This window comes from Ambystoma mexicanum, chromosome 4q, assembly GCF_040938575.1.
Source record: "Ambystoma mexicanum isolate Mex_15411 chromosome 4q, UKY_AmexF1_1, whole genome shotgun sequence".
NCBI classification, from domain to species: Eukaryota; Metazoa; Chordata; class Amphibia; order Caudata; family Ambystomatidae; genus Ambystoma; species Ambystoma mexicanum.
The window spans coordinates 1094322751-1094339468 of record NC_090928.1 but is presented as its reverse complement, the minus strand read 5'-3'; the positions used below and the strand labels follow the sequence as shown (position 1 = coordinate 1094339468).

General features: G+C 43.0%; 1 protein-coding gene across 2 annotated transcripts in view; it reads left to right on the top strand.

Annotated features, from left to right (window-relative positions):
• Window positions 1–16718, top strand: part of LOC138468205 (calpain-13-like) — a 606636-nt gene that overhangs the window by 455739 nt on the left and 134179 nt on the right. For both annotated transcript variants that reach the window (XM_069608666.1, XM_069608665.1), the window contains exons 19-20: window positions 6029–6099; window positions 14430–14498. In XM_069608666.1, the coding sequence (XP_069464767.1) occupies window positions 6029–6099; window positions 14430–14498 (140 nt within the window). The remainder of the gene's footprint in view (window positions 1–6028; window positions 6100–14429; window positions 14499–16718) is intronic.

Genomic DNA, 16718 nt, shown 5'->3' with positions numbered 1-16718 from the left:
GTTGACGTGTACCATAGTGCATATTCCCTTCCAAGATGGTAGTAAGCTGTGGTATGCCTTCTCTCCGCAGGCCCAATAGTGGTCCATTAGTACTGCTGTGCCGGCACCCCCCTCAGGTATCAGTACTGTACTTTTACAGTTGTTCTTACTTCCAACATCTACATCGCCGTTGTGTTGGTAGCACAGTGTTGGTGCAGTCAGCGGTAGTATAGTTATTGGGTCTTCATCTTTCTCCAGCCATGTTAACAGTGGTATGCTCTTTATCCATTCCGTCCAACATTTGTGGTTTGTTTCGTTTATTGAGTTCACGTTTTCATTTGCAGATGTTACCATATTACTCCCCACAACTCCCTCTGTCCATCCTTAATTGGCGTATATCTTCCCATATATTACTATCAGTGGTCTTTCCCAGCAACCTAGTTCACCAGCATTTGCTCTTGCATACCAATCACACGGCAGGTAGTGCAATGTCACCTTCTTTGTATCTCCTTTTTCAGGACCATCTGTCACGTATCTGAACCCTTGAGTATGCTGGCGGTAGCTATTGTACATCGTAAGCGTTTTGATGAAGTTATTTTCATATGGGTATGAGTCCCTCGTCTTCCAATGCAGTGATACTACTGTCCCTTGAAATCATCCTTTTGTTTGGAGCATCGCCAGATATATCAGGCATTCTGTCGTCTTCGCTGGCACTTCAGTAGCTACAAATGTCCTTGATGCACTCATGGCATATGGGATCAACGAGCACACATAGCAGTTATCCTTTGTTGTCTGCTTACCAATTTTGGACATGTGCTGATACCACATGTTGTTTGAGACGTGTGCGTGCTGAATCTGTAAGATATGTGTCAATCCCATTATTATCTGCAGATGTGCTGTGTTTAACTCTTTCCCTGTTCATTTTCGTTCTGCTTGTACCACCTGACACCGTACCTGTTGCAGCTGTGGGGTGGGGTAAATTAGTTTTAGGTGCAGCCATAACATTGTAAGCATAGTGTGTCTGCCAGACAGAGGCAGCCAATAGACCAGTCATAACCAACACACCTATTAATTTTATTACAATAGCTAACCTCACTGGCATTTTCCTCTTACCTTTGCTGCAGTCCTGCAGCTTATTGTCTTTGATGTTATAGTTGCCCGCCTGAAAATTTCTAAAAATATGCGATAATTTGTTTGTTTTTCTTTAATCAAGCTCTCCCTATCAGGTAGTCGTTTAATGCGCAGGCGAAAAGCTGTTCCCACGCTAATCTCAGTGACCTATCTCTCAGAGCTGGTAAGTGCTCGTGGAGATGTGGGAATTATTGTTGGGCAAAATGAACGTGTTATAATACACACGTACCCTTCTCCTTTTTATATATTTTGGTCTCTTTATACGGTATACAAATTGGTGTGCCAGAGCCTCAGGGGTGTTGTCATCTGTGGGTAGCATTTACCCCTGGGCAAAAACGCAATGTTATTCTCTTCACTTTTCCTTATACAGAAACAGTTGTGCTCCGTACCTGCATGTGCGAGACAAAAAGAGAAAGAGAGCATGCACGTGTCTGCAAGTGTGGTGCAACATTAAAATATGTTAGGCAATGTCCTTTATTTGGGTAGTGGCAGAGGTGGGCTGGCCGGGGGAGTTTTTTTTTTGATCTGGGATCTCATGACCATGCGGTGGGCTGTGGGTGAATGTCCAAAGTTTTTACAGTCTGTGGTTGGGGAGGGGTCAGGGGCAGTGTCGCAATTGTCTTTTGTTGCAGATGCTGCTGTGTTGTCCTTCGTTATTGTTGTTGCTGCGTTGGCCCTGCCATGAACGCAAGGGCGGGTCTGATCTTTGTAGGGCTTGATGCCGTGTAAGTGGTTCCACACTCTCTTATCACGCAATTTGATTGCTTTAGGAGCTACTGCTTCTACCTGGTGGGGCACAGTGAAGCGGGGGCTGTTCCACCGGCAGTTGAAGTTGTGGAGGAGAACGTGGTCCCCTTCTGCAACAGTCCAGTTTGTTTGTTGTCCCAGTTCCTCATTTGTTTCTTCTTGTTGAGTGTTTTTCGACCCGCCCCGCGTGCGCTCAAGCTGTTGAGAGATAAAGGCGACACTAGTAATCAAGGAAGCCACATATTCGAACATTTCATCACCAAAACATTTGCAGAGCTGTCATAATCGGTCAAGGCCCTTGATGGTGGCATTAGTGGAAGGTGCATCTGACGTCAAGTCACCACCTCATGGGGTGTGAGGTGGTGATCTGACCCTGGCCTATTCCTAAACTCAAACAGGGCCAAGGGGAGGCAGTACAACCAGCTTTTCTTAGTTGTCTGCTGAATCTTAGCAATTTCTTCTTTCAGGAGGCCATTCAGGGGTTCACAAATACCGTTAGCCTGTGGGTGATATGTGCATGCAAACTTGTGTTTGATGCCAAGTAGTGCAGTTATGTGTTCAAACATTTCATTTGCACAATGCGGGCCATTGTCTGACCGCAGCACTTCGCAAACTCCCCACCTCGGGAAGACCTCCCTCACCAGGAATCTTGCTTCTCTGAAGGCGTCTGCATGAGAGCAGGGCCCAGCCTCTATCCACCTTGAAAATGGGCATACCACTACAATCATGTATCTGTGTCCTTGACATACACTAATCATGTCAACGTAGTCAATGTGCAGGTGTAGGAAGGGTCCTTCTGGCCGGGGTATAGCACCTTTTATCACTTGCAGCGTGTGACCGGCTGTGAACTGTTGACAGGTTAGGCATTTGCGGATGAAGTTTGCAACATGTGAATTTAACTCGGGACACAACCAGGCCTCCTTTATTCGTGCTGCAATCACTTCCTTTCCTGTGTGTGTTGTGTGGTGTAGCTGGGCCAGGGCTGTTTTCAATAGGGCTAGGGGCATCACTACTTTGCCTGTATTATTCTGACACCACAATGCATCTGTGGTGACATTGTGCATCCTCTTTTGACCCATAGCTCCTTTTCCGCCATGGGTGCTGCTGCCTGTAACTCCATAATTTGATTTTCAGGGATGTGTGTGTACCCTTCCTTCATCAACATCTGTCTTTCTCCTGCCCTCCCCTTATCTTTTTGTTTTCCTGGGAGGGTCCACATCTCACCAAAGTATGCAGCATGTTTGGCATGTGTGTCTGCTGTTTCATTACCTTTTGAGATAGGGTCATCCCCGTTATTGTGTGCCTGACACTTCACCAGGACTATTTCTCTAGGGTTGTTAATTACTTCAATCAGTTCATCATGTAGGAGGGCATGGTGTACTGGGGTACCATCTGCTCTTCTGAACCCCCTTTGTTGCCATTTTATTAGCCCGTTGATGTGATGTATGCACTGTCTGAATATATTGTTACCCTCTTGTCATTACCCTCTTTTAGTGCCAAAATTAGGGCCACAAGTTCTGCTGCTTGGGCCAAGTAATGTTGTGGTAGCTGGACACATTTCACTGGTAAATACATCCAATCCTCTCTCATCCGAACCACTGCTGCTCCTGTCCTTCTTACCCCATCACTCTGGTCAATCGTTGAGGAGCCATCAATGTACATTATCTCTCCCCCCTCTAGGGCATTTTCCGCAACCTTTCTTGCGCTGGAGTAAATTTCAATGACCTGTGTGCATCATCTTCAACTACCTTTACTATAAATCTTGCTGGGTTTACATTACTGCACCTAACAATCGTTAATTCTGGTCTTGACAAAATAATTTCATATCCTGATGCCCTCTGTGTAGTCAATGTCGATTTGGGCTTGTTCAGAATGGCAAAGAGGGCGTGTTCCACAAATAGTGTGGTAAGGCACCCCATTGTTATTGATGAGGATTTTTCCACTGCCAGGCTCTGTTCGCAAGGGAAGTGACCTAACATTACAGGGTCCAAGTGTCTGCTGTAAAATGCTACATGCTTGTGTCCCATGCTTGTTTTTTGTGTCAGTACTGCCTTCATTACTGCTGAGTTGCAATGTGAGAAGATGAAGAATTGGTGTTCATAGTTTGGAGTGGCCAGCACAGGTGCTGTTAAGATGGCGTGTTTTAATTAGTCAAATGCCTCTTTCATTTCTCTTGTCCACCCCAACCTTTTGTGCCCCTTCTGTGCTTCTCTGAGGGCCTCAAGCAGGGGTCCTATGTATGAGCTGTAGTCAAAAACCCACACCTGCAGTAGTTGCATAGTCCCAGAAACTCACTGTCTGTGGTTGTGATGTGTTTGTTATCACTTGTGCCCTTTGTGGCGCAATATTCCTTCCATTCTGTGAGAAGAGCTGACCAATGTAGAGCACCTGTTCTTGGCAGTACTGTAGCTTTTCCTTGTCTACCTTGTACCCCTTCTCAGCTAACACTGTGAGCATCTTTACTGAGTCCTTCCTATACCTTTCTTCTGTGGTGCTGCAAATGATGATGTCATCTACGTATTGCAGAACCGTGCTCTCCAACTCAATGTTTCCCAAATCCATTTGTATCACTCTGTTGAAGATGGATGGTGACTCACAGTACCCTTGGGGCAACCTTGTTTGTTTCCATTTTGTGTTGCGGGATGTGAAACTCGTCAGGTCCTGTGAGTCTGGGTGCAGAGGTATCGAGAAAAAAGCATTTTTTAGGTCAATCACGGTAAACCGTGATGCCTCTGCTGGTATTCCACATAGTATGGTGGCTGGGTTAGCTGCTATAAGGTACTCTGCTTCTACAATGTAGTTCAAGGGTGTTAGGTCCTGGATAAAATGCCAAGACCCTCCTTTTGCTTTGCGTACAGGGCACACAGCAGTGTTGCAAGGTGATTCTGATGGTACTAGTATACCATTCTTTATTAGGGCTGTTATTGTTTGATATATGCCCTCATCCGCCTCTTTTGATAGTGGGTATTGCTTCACTCTTGGTAGCATTTCTCCTTTTTTCAGTTTTATTTTTACTCCACCAATGATTTTGATGCAGCCAACGTCGTATGGACTGGTGGTCCACAGTGATGTTGGTACAGTTGCCATGTCTTTCTCGTAAAATGGCACTGGTGTAGGGGCAGGTGCCTCTAGTGCCATGGGCATTTTTTGTTCCACTTGCTTGTATGTTACTTTCAACCAGATGTTAATGCTCATCCCAAACACCATTTCTCCCTCTCCATTGGAAGGCCTATGTGAAAAAATAACAACGATGCATGTCCGTCGGTATGTCAGTCCGCTACGTCATAGCACTGCGTATATTCTTCGTGTGGGCTGGTGTGTGAGTGACCAGTGTGCATGGTGGCAAGTGTGTTCTTGTCTGTTGGCTATGTCGTCATGGCATCTCTAACGATGATGATTTTCGTGCATGGTGTCTAATCGAGCTAGTCCAAGGCGCAGACGTCGGCCTGACCAGGGCGTGCTAGTGGGCATGCTCCTCGTATGTGTATGCTGTTGAAGCAGGACATTTTGTCATCTGGTAAGGAAGGGAATTGTTCAAACTCCTCTCGTGGGGGGTGCTTGGTCCGTGGTGCCCTAGGCCATGGTCTGGATGAGACTGGGGGGAGGGTGTTTTCCCATTATCCCACTTCACTACAAAACCAACAAAACAAAGCACAGTGAATATCAGTATAGGCGTGGTCCCAACCCACCCCATGTCCATTTTTCAAGAGGTTTCCTTAACTCCTGATCACTGCCCCAAACACAGATAACTGTTGCACGGCATGACATTTACCCGCCTTACCAAGAAGGAGAATAATTAATCAACCTTACCAAAAATGCTGCACAACGGAAGTGACATTGACAATTCCCAGAGTGCAAGATTCTACCCCGGGTGGCAGGTATAAACATGTTATTGAAATGAATCATACAGTTGCCTCCTTTCCCCTGTTTGTGAGGGGCAACATTAATCTTTCCATCTTTAGGAATCGAATTAAACTCCTTTTGTATGATTTTTCATTACCTCAATCTTTAACAACCCCATGATTTATGACAGGTTATTTATCATTTCTAAATGACAGCAGGTGGTGCATCTTGGGTAACTCTGGTTTGCAGTCCTCTAAAGGAAACCTGACAGTAAAATCATGCCTTTAAAAAAGAAGTCTACAAATAATTGTACTCTTTTGCTTTCCAGACAATCCAGCTTGTCTCGGAGGAGGAGGATTCAGCCTGGATGCAAGTCGAGCAATTCTAGCAGCGATGGATGTATCCTTTATCACAAGAGAATATGCAGTATCTTTTTCTCATATTAGATTTTCAATTGTTTACTTTGAGGACCCAGGTAAGTTACTTACATTTTCAGTGCAATAAAAAGGCACTGGTCATGTCCTGGCTTTCCTTACTCTCAGGTTGAAAACAGAAACTTGCTAGTCTACGCAAATGTACTAAACACCCTAACTACACATCTGGAAAGATTTATGATTTTTTTTTTTTAAATGCCACTTTGCCCTTCATGGCAATGTTGAAAACCTTGGGTTAAAAATAACATTACACCCTTCACAAAGTGTAACTGCTTAAGTAACCCCTCAACTGACAAACAGCCCCAAGCCTTGCAGCCTTTGTGTCCTGTCCCTTGTATCAGTCGTCTGAGGCTCAAATTGTGCACCCATTGGTCTGTGAACTACATGGTGTCTGGGCTCAGAGGATTATATTCTCTGATATTTCAGTGAACACCGCACTCACTCTAACCCTCAGCATCCAACAAGAGGAACTGCAGAGGAAACCACTGCACTGACAAGCAGTGCCAGGCCATTTAACGTGCCTTTCCTGTCTGTCATAACGACCATTTGAGGCCCAAGTTATGTCCACATAAGTATTGTATTGTATTGTATTTGGTATTTATATAGCACTCTTTCCCCATTTGTATGGCCTCAATGCTTAGCACCATGTGACTTTGGTGCTTGGAGGATAGGATTCCCTAGTCTTTTTTACCAACGCTCTCGCACACTCTAACCCTCCTGCATGCACCAAGAAGAACTGCAAATGTGACCACTATGCCAACAATGAGCGCTGTAATCCTGTAACCTGCCTGGTTTGTTCCATGCAACCGCCATTTTAGACATGTCATCTGATTTTCAGTGGTTTTATCTCGATCTCACGTGACACATCCTGGGTGGTCTTTCCATCACAGATCGAGTTCAAAGAGCATCATGCTCTGCTAAGCAAGTTTTAACTTGTACTTCAGTTTAGGTGAGTGTTGTTCTTCATGAACCTATGCTCCCATTATGGGCATTAATTGCCTTATAATCGAATTCCTGATAACTGAAAGAGTGGTTTTGGAAATTAAATGCATATGTAAAGCAGAAAGATAAAGGGCGTTGATAGCCACACAACAACCACCTCTGTGTAAAAAACATAACCCACACAACATTTTTCTTTTCCTTTATGCAATCCATTTATTGATCCTACTAAAAGAGTATGTAGAAATAGTTTTTAAAATCACACTAGTATGTTCATGCAGTTCACTGTTTATTGACACTTTCAGCATTATATCTCGCATTTCAACTATAATTTAACATGAAAAGGAATTACATAGGAACTTTTAAATGACTGCTATTCCAAGCACCTCTTGTGTGACCATTGCAGGGGAACATGTAATGAATGCTGGTGAGCTTGCACTGTGAGGTTATTGACAAATTAGCATAATTTAAGATCAGACATTTGTGAAACACTCCCTCGAAATAGCTGCCCATATTATCCCATATTTGCTCACTTAGAATCAACCTTTTGCTGATTAAATCAATTTGTATCTTTCCACCTCTGTTTTAACAGAATTATCCCTACCTTAGCTCCATGGTCTGATGTATCTGTAGGAGATGAACAAAGGTTGTCTTGAAGTCAGAGCTTCTTCTTTAAAAGACATCTACAAACATATGGTTGACTGAGCTTGTCCTCACCTGAGTATGTGTATAGGTATACCTCTAATCTCTAATGGATTCTAGTTTAGATTTGAGAAGCTGCACCTTGTCACAACCTACTTGGTGACCAAAGAAGAACATTGAACTCTACACTAACAGTTTCAGTAGCAGTTCATAACATCACTGAAATATGGGACACCCGGTCCACACATCTATCCCTCCCATCCTTCCCTCATTATCATCTCCTCCAATCTTCTGAATACGCTACTCTCTATTTAATACTGAACCCTCTCACGGAACTTCCAAACATTCTTCGTTCTGCCAATCCATCCTACTAGATTATGTGCTTCAACATTGAACAGTGAAATAAATTACTATATTTTATCTACAGAGATTAATAACCTCAGTAATATATTTCCAGTTTGGTTGGGGTGTAGCTTGTAAATTTTGCTTAAGGACATTAGTTCACTCACATACAAATTGATACCGTCAATTGGACACAGGACCACAAGCTCAGCTCAATTTGTTAGTCAGTGAGATTCCCTCAGATAAAATCTATCCTCAGTCCGGAACCTGCAGTGAAATCCGCTGTAAATGAAATACCACGTCAGTTCCCTCAATGTGGTTCTCAGGCATTGTATCCTCTATATTCTTATTTTGTGTACATTCAAATATGTCATCTCTTGACCTTCTAAAACCTTTCTCCCTTTTCTCTTTTCCATTGGTATATATCTGTTTTTCTGATATACTTACTATTTCCCTTACATGGTTGATTTAAATAACCTCTAATGACTCAATTTAGTATTGCTAAAATGCAGGGTGGTTCTTATTGGTCAGATATTATGATTTTGTCCTGTTGCTCTGTGGAAAATAGGATGAATCTATGTCATGACCACTGTTAGAGGCCACAAGCATACCCCCACCAGAATCCTAAGGGCCTTCAAACTTCTCCAAAAAGGCTCCTGGAGCCAGTCCTAGCGCCTTTGGCACCAGGCTTATATGCGGTAAGGAGAGACTTATAAGGCATGCTTTCATTCAGGTACATGGGTCTTTAAATCCAACATGGAAGCAACCGCATAGCTCAGTTCTTATGAACCAAGCCATGCGGTCTAGTGTTTCGGGTGTGGCTGGGCCGGGAACTACTTTACCTGGTACTACTTTGCAGGAGCTATATAAACCACACCGAGACTACAGAACACGCTTTGCGTTATTCTGCAACTTGCAGCGTGATGCTCACTGTGTCCAGCTCCTGGTCTTCAGTATCTCCAGAATCCTGCAAGAACAAGAACAAGATTACTTGTCTTACCTGAGAAAACACCATCCTACGCTCAGCATCTCGACCGGACCGCAACCAGTGGAAACCGAGAGAAGAAGAAACATCACCTGTGAGTACCAGCTTGAAGAATTCCAGCATCCGCGGCCAAAGCTCCCGTTCTAACATCGCGAGCTGCAAAAACAAGAAAGGGAAAAGCATTATTAGACATGCACGCTTCCAAAACATCGAATATCATCATTCTTACCTGAATACCATCGCGCTACGCAGCGCTCCCATACAGAACTCCAGGGCAACACCCTGCAAGAGAAAAGGAGAAATATTCAGGTGCGCTTTCAACATTTAATGCCTGCATAGCGCTTAACTTACCTTGACGGATTCCGAGGTCAGTTTTCATCGTGCTCTCATCCACTCGTAGCCCCGCAGCAGCCTATGAGGAGAAGAAGGAGAGAACACAGGTTAGCTTCAAAAAGACATTAAAGAACCCCATGCTTCGCGCTAAGCCTTACCCTAAGAACGTGCCTCCGCATCCAGCACAGCTGCATCAAACCTCTGTTCCTGAAAAGAAGACGATAAAGACATTAAGGGGATTTCCACCTTAAAACAGAACTAAGACTTACAATTAACAAATCTACCTGCCAACCAGCATAGTCTGGGTCGCAGCAGGCCTGGACCCGGAGAAAGGCGCACTGCACCAGTGAAGCAACTCGAGCAGATCGCCGACAAACGCCAAGCACCCCTACCAGACGCAGGATGGATAGCTCACCCTACAAACAATTAAGGTGAGAAAGACTCTGAGGGAGAGGGATCGGTCAGAGAGAGGTGGGAGATTAACCCATTAGAGACAGTTATCACAAATCCACCCTTCTGTGATTGCAGATTTGTAAATTCCACGCTGGCCAACTACGCATTCAGGGTTCCAGATCTCAGAGACTTCCAGACGCCCCTGGGGATATCAGGTGAGCATTACAATCTACCCCTAAAACCTGATTTGCTGATGGATGGATTCTTTGCACAAGGTGAGATTCTCTCAGATTGCAAGCTGCATGCAGGAATGGTAATTTAGCTTACCTCTCCACTTGTTTAGTGGCATCATAAAAGTATAGGTTAGCTAAAACAACTATAATGCTAAATAACAATATATTGTAAATAGTTTGCATTTCTGAAAGTAGTATCAATCCTTTTGTACAGATAAGCAGTTCTGTATAAGACACGTTCATGTTTTCTGGGAGGCAGAGAAGCAGAAATGTGAAGGTATTTCTAGTATATTTAAGTCTGTTCAATTCTATATAAAAATAATATACTCTGAAAGTCCAAATTTGCTCCTTTGCAAATATGTTTCTTTAAACATAGTAACAATTATTCCTCAAATGTTATATGCATTTCTAAATGGAAATCATAACTGGTTACTATCTTTAAATATGTTATTCAACGTATTTATCACACAACAATGTTTTCTCTTAGTTGGAATGCATTGAAAGTGGACAGAAGCTGATGGAGTGCTCCTTTGATTATAAGAAATCAGTTATTCATTTGATTAACCCATCTATTTAAATATGGTATTTTGTGACAGATATGATTGTTCCCATCCCTTAAGGACATAGGTACAAATCCATCAGGCTCAGGGGTGATCCTTATTGTACAGAGCCTTCATGTGACATATGAAGAAAATAAATTCAATGGGTAACTTATCTTTGTTGATAAAGAATAGTACAACACCACTACAAATTCTATTGTTAGCTTTGGAAATTGTAATTCTGATAGGTGTGAGTGATCATTCACTGGAGATGACCAAAGAGAGATTTTTAATCAGTTTGGACAACAAAAGAATTTCATATTTTCTGGTATTTAAATATCTTATTTTTCGCCGGATGTTTGAGAAAGGGAACATTTTATTTAAGTCCTGTTTGCAAAATCTAGGAAGATATATTTATGGTACCTTCATAACATAATAAAATCAGGCATCGTGTGCTTCGCGGATGCACATAGCATCATTTGGTATTAGCTTCACTGAAATCTGACTATTTTCAAAGCAATTGAGAAGGTATTTCAAGTTAAGCATGAACCCAAAGAGTCCACACTGTTCTACGCTATGGACAAGCAGATGAATCAGGGTTAATTTGCACAAAAAAACAAAGGTTTGAAAAAAGGTTCTCTTATGTAAAAATATGAGATTTTAAGCAGGATGACTGAGTTGTAGATGAGGCTTACATAATTATGTTTCTGGTCCAAACCTTTCACTTGGTTACAGTCCTGGTGTGCAATATAGTTCTGATATCCTGCTATGCTAGGCATAGACTTTCAGAATGTTATTTAAATAAAGCCCAAAAGAAGACTCCTCTGTTTTTGATCATTTCCATGGTGCTAACAGCCACACAGGTAACTATGTGATGGCAAAGAAACGGAGTATTAGTATAACAAAATGTTCATCCAGCACGTACATGTCATAAACTATGAAATGAGGTGTGAATCTTATTCAAGGAGTTTCAGAGTTTGCCAAGACTTCTAAGGAGGCCCACAACACTACGATGCACAGAAGCGTGTAATGAGGACAAGGTGTGTATTACGAGATCAGAAGCATTATCCTAGCCCTTACCCTGCAGATACAAACGAGTGGCCATACAAGGCTTTGTAAATCCAATCCAGCCTTCTCTTCTCATCTGGAGATGTTAGTTAAAATTCCTGCATATTTATTTATTTATTTATTTATTTATTTATTTATTTATTTAGCGCAGCCAGGCCCAGGGGCATACGGCGCATAAGTTAGATCTGGTTACAGTTGCAATTGAAAGCAGTCAATAAGGGTTACGTTACATTGCAGTTACAGGTGGGTACAAACTCAGTCATGCAAATGCATATATACATAGTCTAGTATAAGTACATTAATTACAAAAGTGTGCCAGTGACAGTCGATCATGCTGGGATCAGGCGGTTAGGCTGTCATAGAGTCCATGTTGTGAAGCCAACACTTCGTGTTATGTTTAAATAGGTTAAATGAAGGTTCTGCTCGCAAAAGCGCAGGTATTGTGTTCCATAATTTAGAGGCTTCTACAGGGAAGCTAGCACCACCCGAGTTATGAAGTTTACATCTCGGTATGGACATAGTGTTAGCTTGTGCTGCTCTAAGTGGTCTTGAAGAAGTGTGAGGTGTAAGTTGATTGGTGAGGTAGGCTGGTGCAAGGTTGGCCCTGGCTTTATGTGTAAGGGACAGAGTTTTAAGGGATATTCTGTGCTTGACTGGAAGCCAACGTAGTTTGCGTCTGGCCTCCGAGATGTGCTACTTTTTGGGGATGTTGAGGGCAGCTCTGATGGCATTATTTTGAATTACTTGCAGTTTGTTGATATTTTTGTAGCTAGTGCCTAAGTAAAGGGCATTACAATAGTCTATCTTGGATAGGACTAATGCTCTAGCAAGAGTAATGCAATTGGGTGAGGAGATGAACGGCCTACATGCAGTGATCAGCTTGGAGGTGTAAGCGGCTGATGATGCTACTGCATTAGTTTGTTTGGAGAAGGATAAGGTGGCATTGATGTAAACCCCAAGGGTTTTGGTGTTATTTGACACGGGGATGAGATTGCCATCTATGGTGAAGGATTTAAATGCGGGATTGAGATTTTTGAGTTTGGCGTGAGTGCCAAGGATGATCAACTCGGTTTTTTCGTCATTGAGACAGAGTCCATGATGTGCCATCCATGCTTGAATTACTGAGTAGATTTCATTAAGGGTTTTGCTGTCTGTTTCATAGTTCCCCGAGATAGGAATGAGTATCTGGGTGTCGTCCGCATAATTGGTATACGTGACACCCAGATAGTCAAGGATATCAAAGAGGGGCTATGTGAATATATTATAGAGTGTCGGGGACACGCAAGAGCCTTGCGGGACTCCACAGGGTACTGGTGAAGGTTCAGCAGAATCAGTGGGAGAGAAGACCCTCATGGTTCTGTTCACCAAGAAGGAACTGATCCAGGCTGTGGCTGCGTCTGAGAAGTGTGCTGCAGTTGTCAAGTGGTGACAGAGTGTTTGATGGTTGACCAGGTCAAAAGCTGCTGACAGATCAAGCAGTAAGAGGAGTGCAAGTTTACCATTGTCTTTCAGGATTTGGATCTGGGTAGTGAGATCTATTAATGCAGTTTCCGTACCGTGTCTCGGTCGGAAACCTGACTGCCTAAGTCCTAGGAGATTGTTTGATTCTAAGTAGGCCTGTATTTGTAAATAGGCTGCTCTAGTTGTTATCAGTCTATAGTATATAACTTACAGACAGCAAAGTATTGTTGTGAGGTACTCAGAAGGAGCAGATTATAATAGTGAAGCTTAGAACCAATAATATCCTATGCTATGGTTGTGCAGCTGATGCCTAATGTAAAGGGTCCGATTGGGGCAACAACAGGTAATAGGTGCTAGAGCTAAATCAGTCCAGACGTCAGCAACAGCAGCCCTAATGTGCGTGATCACTGAAAGCTTTGAATCACAAATCATGCTTACTCGAAGAGAGGCTTTTTCTTCAACCTACATATTTTTTGTAAGAAGTTGGTTCCACATTTCTGCTTCCAGGTAGATCATTTTCATAACTACATCTGATGTACCTGTGGAATAATGAGCTGGAGTTGGTTTTACATGCCAGTGCATTGGTGGGGAACAATACTTGTTTGATTCAAATGGCCCACCTTGCTAAACTTAGCATAGCATAGTTAAATTAGCCTTACTTTTAGTTATGATCAATTTCATCATGTCAGCGTTTCATTCTTTCAAGAAACTCAAGATACAGAAGTGGATGAAGAATTCCACGACTGTCAAACACACCCTTATCTCTGTGTCCCCCCCAAACCTTTGGACAATCCCTACGCAGCCACCCCCCCTTAATCATAAAAATTCCACGCACAAATGATGCTCAGATGGGAGAACACGGTTCCCTGCCCTTAGAAGAGTAATCTGTACATCATGATGGAAGTGTGGTCACAATACAACATGTATTCCTTTCACAGACTATTCTAGATGGCCGCCCCGATTCCTAGTTGACATCCTAACAATGTATCTACCTTTCTTCCTTTTGATTAAAGTTGCAAACAATTACCACAAGTGATGTTTATATAATTGTAAAAATCAGATGTATTCTTCTTCCGTGTTAAGGCAATCATTTTATGTGCATTAAACATGCCTAAGGACCTGTGGCCTAATAAATGCAAATTACGTGCAAGACATTTTTTAAGGAAAGATAATTTTGCAGAATGAAGTTGCAAGTGGCCATTTTTTTTCTACGGAAATAAAGTGTTAGGACAAAATGTTCAAGTAATTCGTGTTCCTGGAAAATAAATTGTCCGGTATTTACCATTCAAAGACAGGTTGAATGTTTCTAATGTTATCCCCTTTAACAATGACGGATATTACTTAACTATTAAATGCACAGAGTGACGTATCTGGAATGATTGAATGGAAGGAGTTTCGACGTTTATGGGGCAATCTGCGGCTCTTTAAGGTACAGTGGACACAGCTTGTAAATACGTGGAAGGAGTGTGCTTGTTTGGGTTGGCTTTTTATTATACAATCTGCACTAGATGGTAAAAGGTATGGTACATTACATAGGACACAACTGCACACAGAGTTGGTAGATAGCACAGGGGGGCATGCTTCTTTCTACTCTCTTTTGTAAAGTGTAGTTTAAGTGCACTCTTGTAGACTGCTTGTAGACTGCTGGTTTAAAAAGCAAAAGCACAAACATGGGAAAAAAAACAAAATGACCATGAAACCGGGTGCATAAAAACCCCACCAAAGTCCATAGTGACCTGTGCAAGAAAACACCACTGGGCAAAATACCATAGAAGTAAAATAGTGCATCACTGTATAAACGATACAACGAAATGTAAGAGCACTGTTAAATTTCACTAAGCAGTAGAGCGAGTGAGAAGCTGTCGAGCTCACTCCCACTCAGAAAAAAAAACAAGATTTGGGGGGCCTCAAGCACAGCCAGAAGAAGTAAAGTCTTGATGCATCGTGTAATTGCATATATCCCGCTGCATGCTACATGTCCCCTTTAATATCGGCAGAAGAACACTGTCTTCCTGATAAGTAGCTTGGAAGAAGAAATCTGGCAGATTGCTCAACTGTGGAGAAAGCAGCACCTTCACAAGAATTACCACATACTACTTGTTAAGGGAAACTACAATTATGTAAAATGGTGACTGACATAAGGACAGTATTAAATGGCATGAACAGACTACAGCGAGACACCAAAGTGACATTGACTATTGTAATTAATTCCCCAGTCATTACTAATTAAAGTTAACTTTGGAGAATGGTCAAGTTAAGGGGAAAAGTTGTGTTCATAGCTCTAAAATTCAAAATCAGGACACCTGAACCTTATAGCACTATATTACAAAACAAAATACAATTTGCACTTCTTACATGTCTATGCATTTAAATCAACACATCATTACAATTTACAAATACAAATTCAATATTACAAAGCCTAAAAGCCTAAATTTAAAATGACATAACCATTTAATATCTGTAATATCATGAGATTAAAACTATTAAAATTGAAATGTCATCATACCTTTTCCAAGCATTTCTTTTATAACACACCTGTACACAAGTGTTTCTAGATGCCGCAAGGGAGGGGAGACCGAGGGAAGACGAGACAATGGGCCTCATTACGACTTTGGAGGCAGCCATGGCGCTATTGGCGCCATGGCTGCCTCCAAAACTGTGTCTGGGTCCGGGTTCCCTGAATGGGGAAATACCGGGCCATTCCGAGTATGGGGGGCCTGGTATTTCCCCATTCAGGGAACCCGGACCCAGACCTTCCCCATTCCCATTGGATCCCCCATAGGGCTCAATGGGAATGGGGGGGGGCTAACAACGGGCCCATTACAAAAGGGCCCGTTGTTAGCTTCCTGGTTCCCTCGCGGGACCTGCTATGGACGTCTGGATAAACCAGACATCCACATCGGGTCCCACGAGGGAACCTCGTAATAGTGCGGAATGCGTTTAACGGCACCGGCACCATTACCGGTGCCGTTAAACGCATTCGGCACGACTTGTAATGCGGCCCAATGATCCTACTAGGCCTTGTGACATTCAGATCATGCAAGTGCAACAACGGGAAGTGCAGGGGGAAGGGAGAGGGGGAAGTGCAGGGGAAAGCTTGGGGGAAGTGTGGTCAGGGCAGCGTGGCTCTGAGTAAGTGCAGTCAGGGCAGTGCGGCTCTGGTTAAGTGCAAGGAGGCAGAGGGCTGTAGGGGTTACAGTAACAGTACCTAAGTGCGCGGTAGGCCAGGGGGCAGTGCAAGGAAGACTGGTTATGGAGTAAGCTGATACCCAGTGAGACTCTGAGGGTACCAAGCAACCGGTCGGTGCTGCAAACCGGTAAGTTAGCAAGGAAGCAAGAGAGAGAAAGCAGAGGAGAAAAGGAAGGTCTTGAGCTGTTTCCGTATCTTTCACGCCTAGAAACACTTGAGTTCAGGCCCGTTATAAAAGCCATATCATATCATATCATAACTTAAAGTTTGAGAGGGGCAGGGAGGCCATTCCAGAGGGTGGCACCGACAGAGGAGAGTGATCTACCCCCACTCTCTACCTGGAGAAGCGTCTGACCCTCAGAGAGTTAGAGGTAGCTGGACAAAGAACTCTAGAAGGAAGGTATTTTGGTAGATAGAGTTGGATAAAGTGAGGTCCCTGACCCCATATAGTCTTGTGGA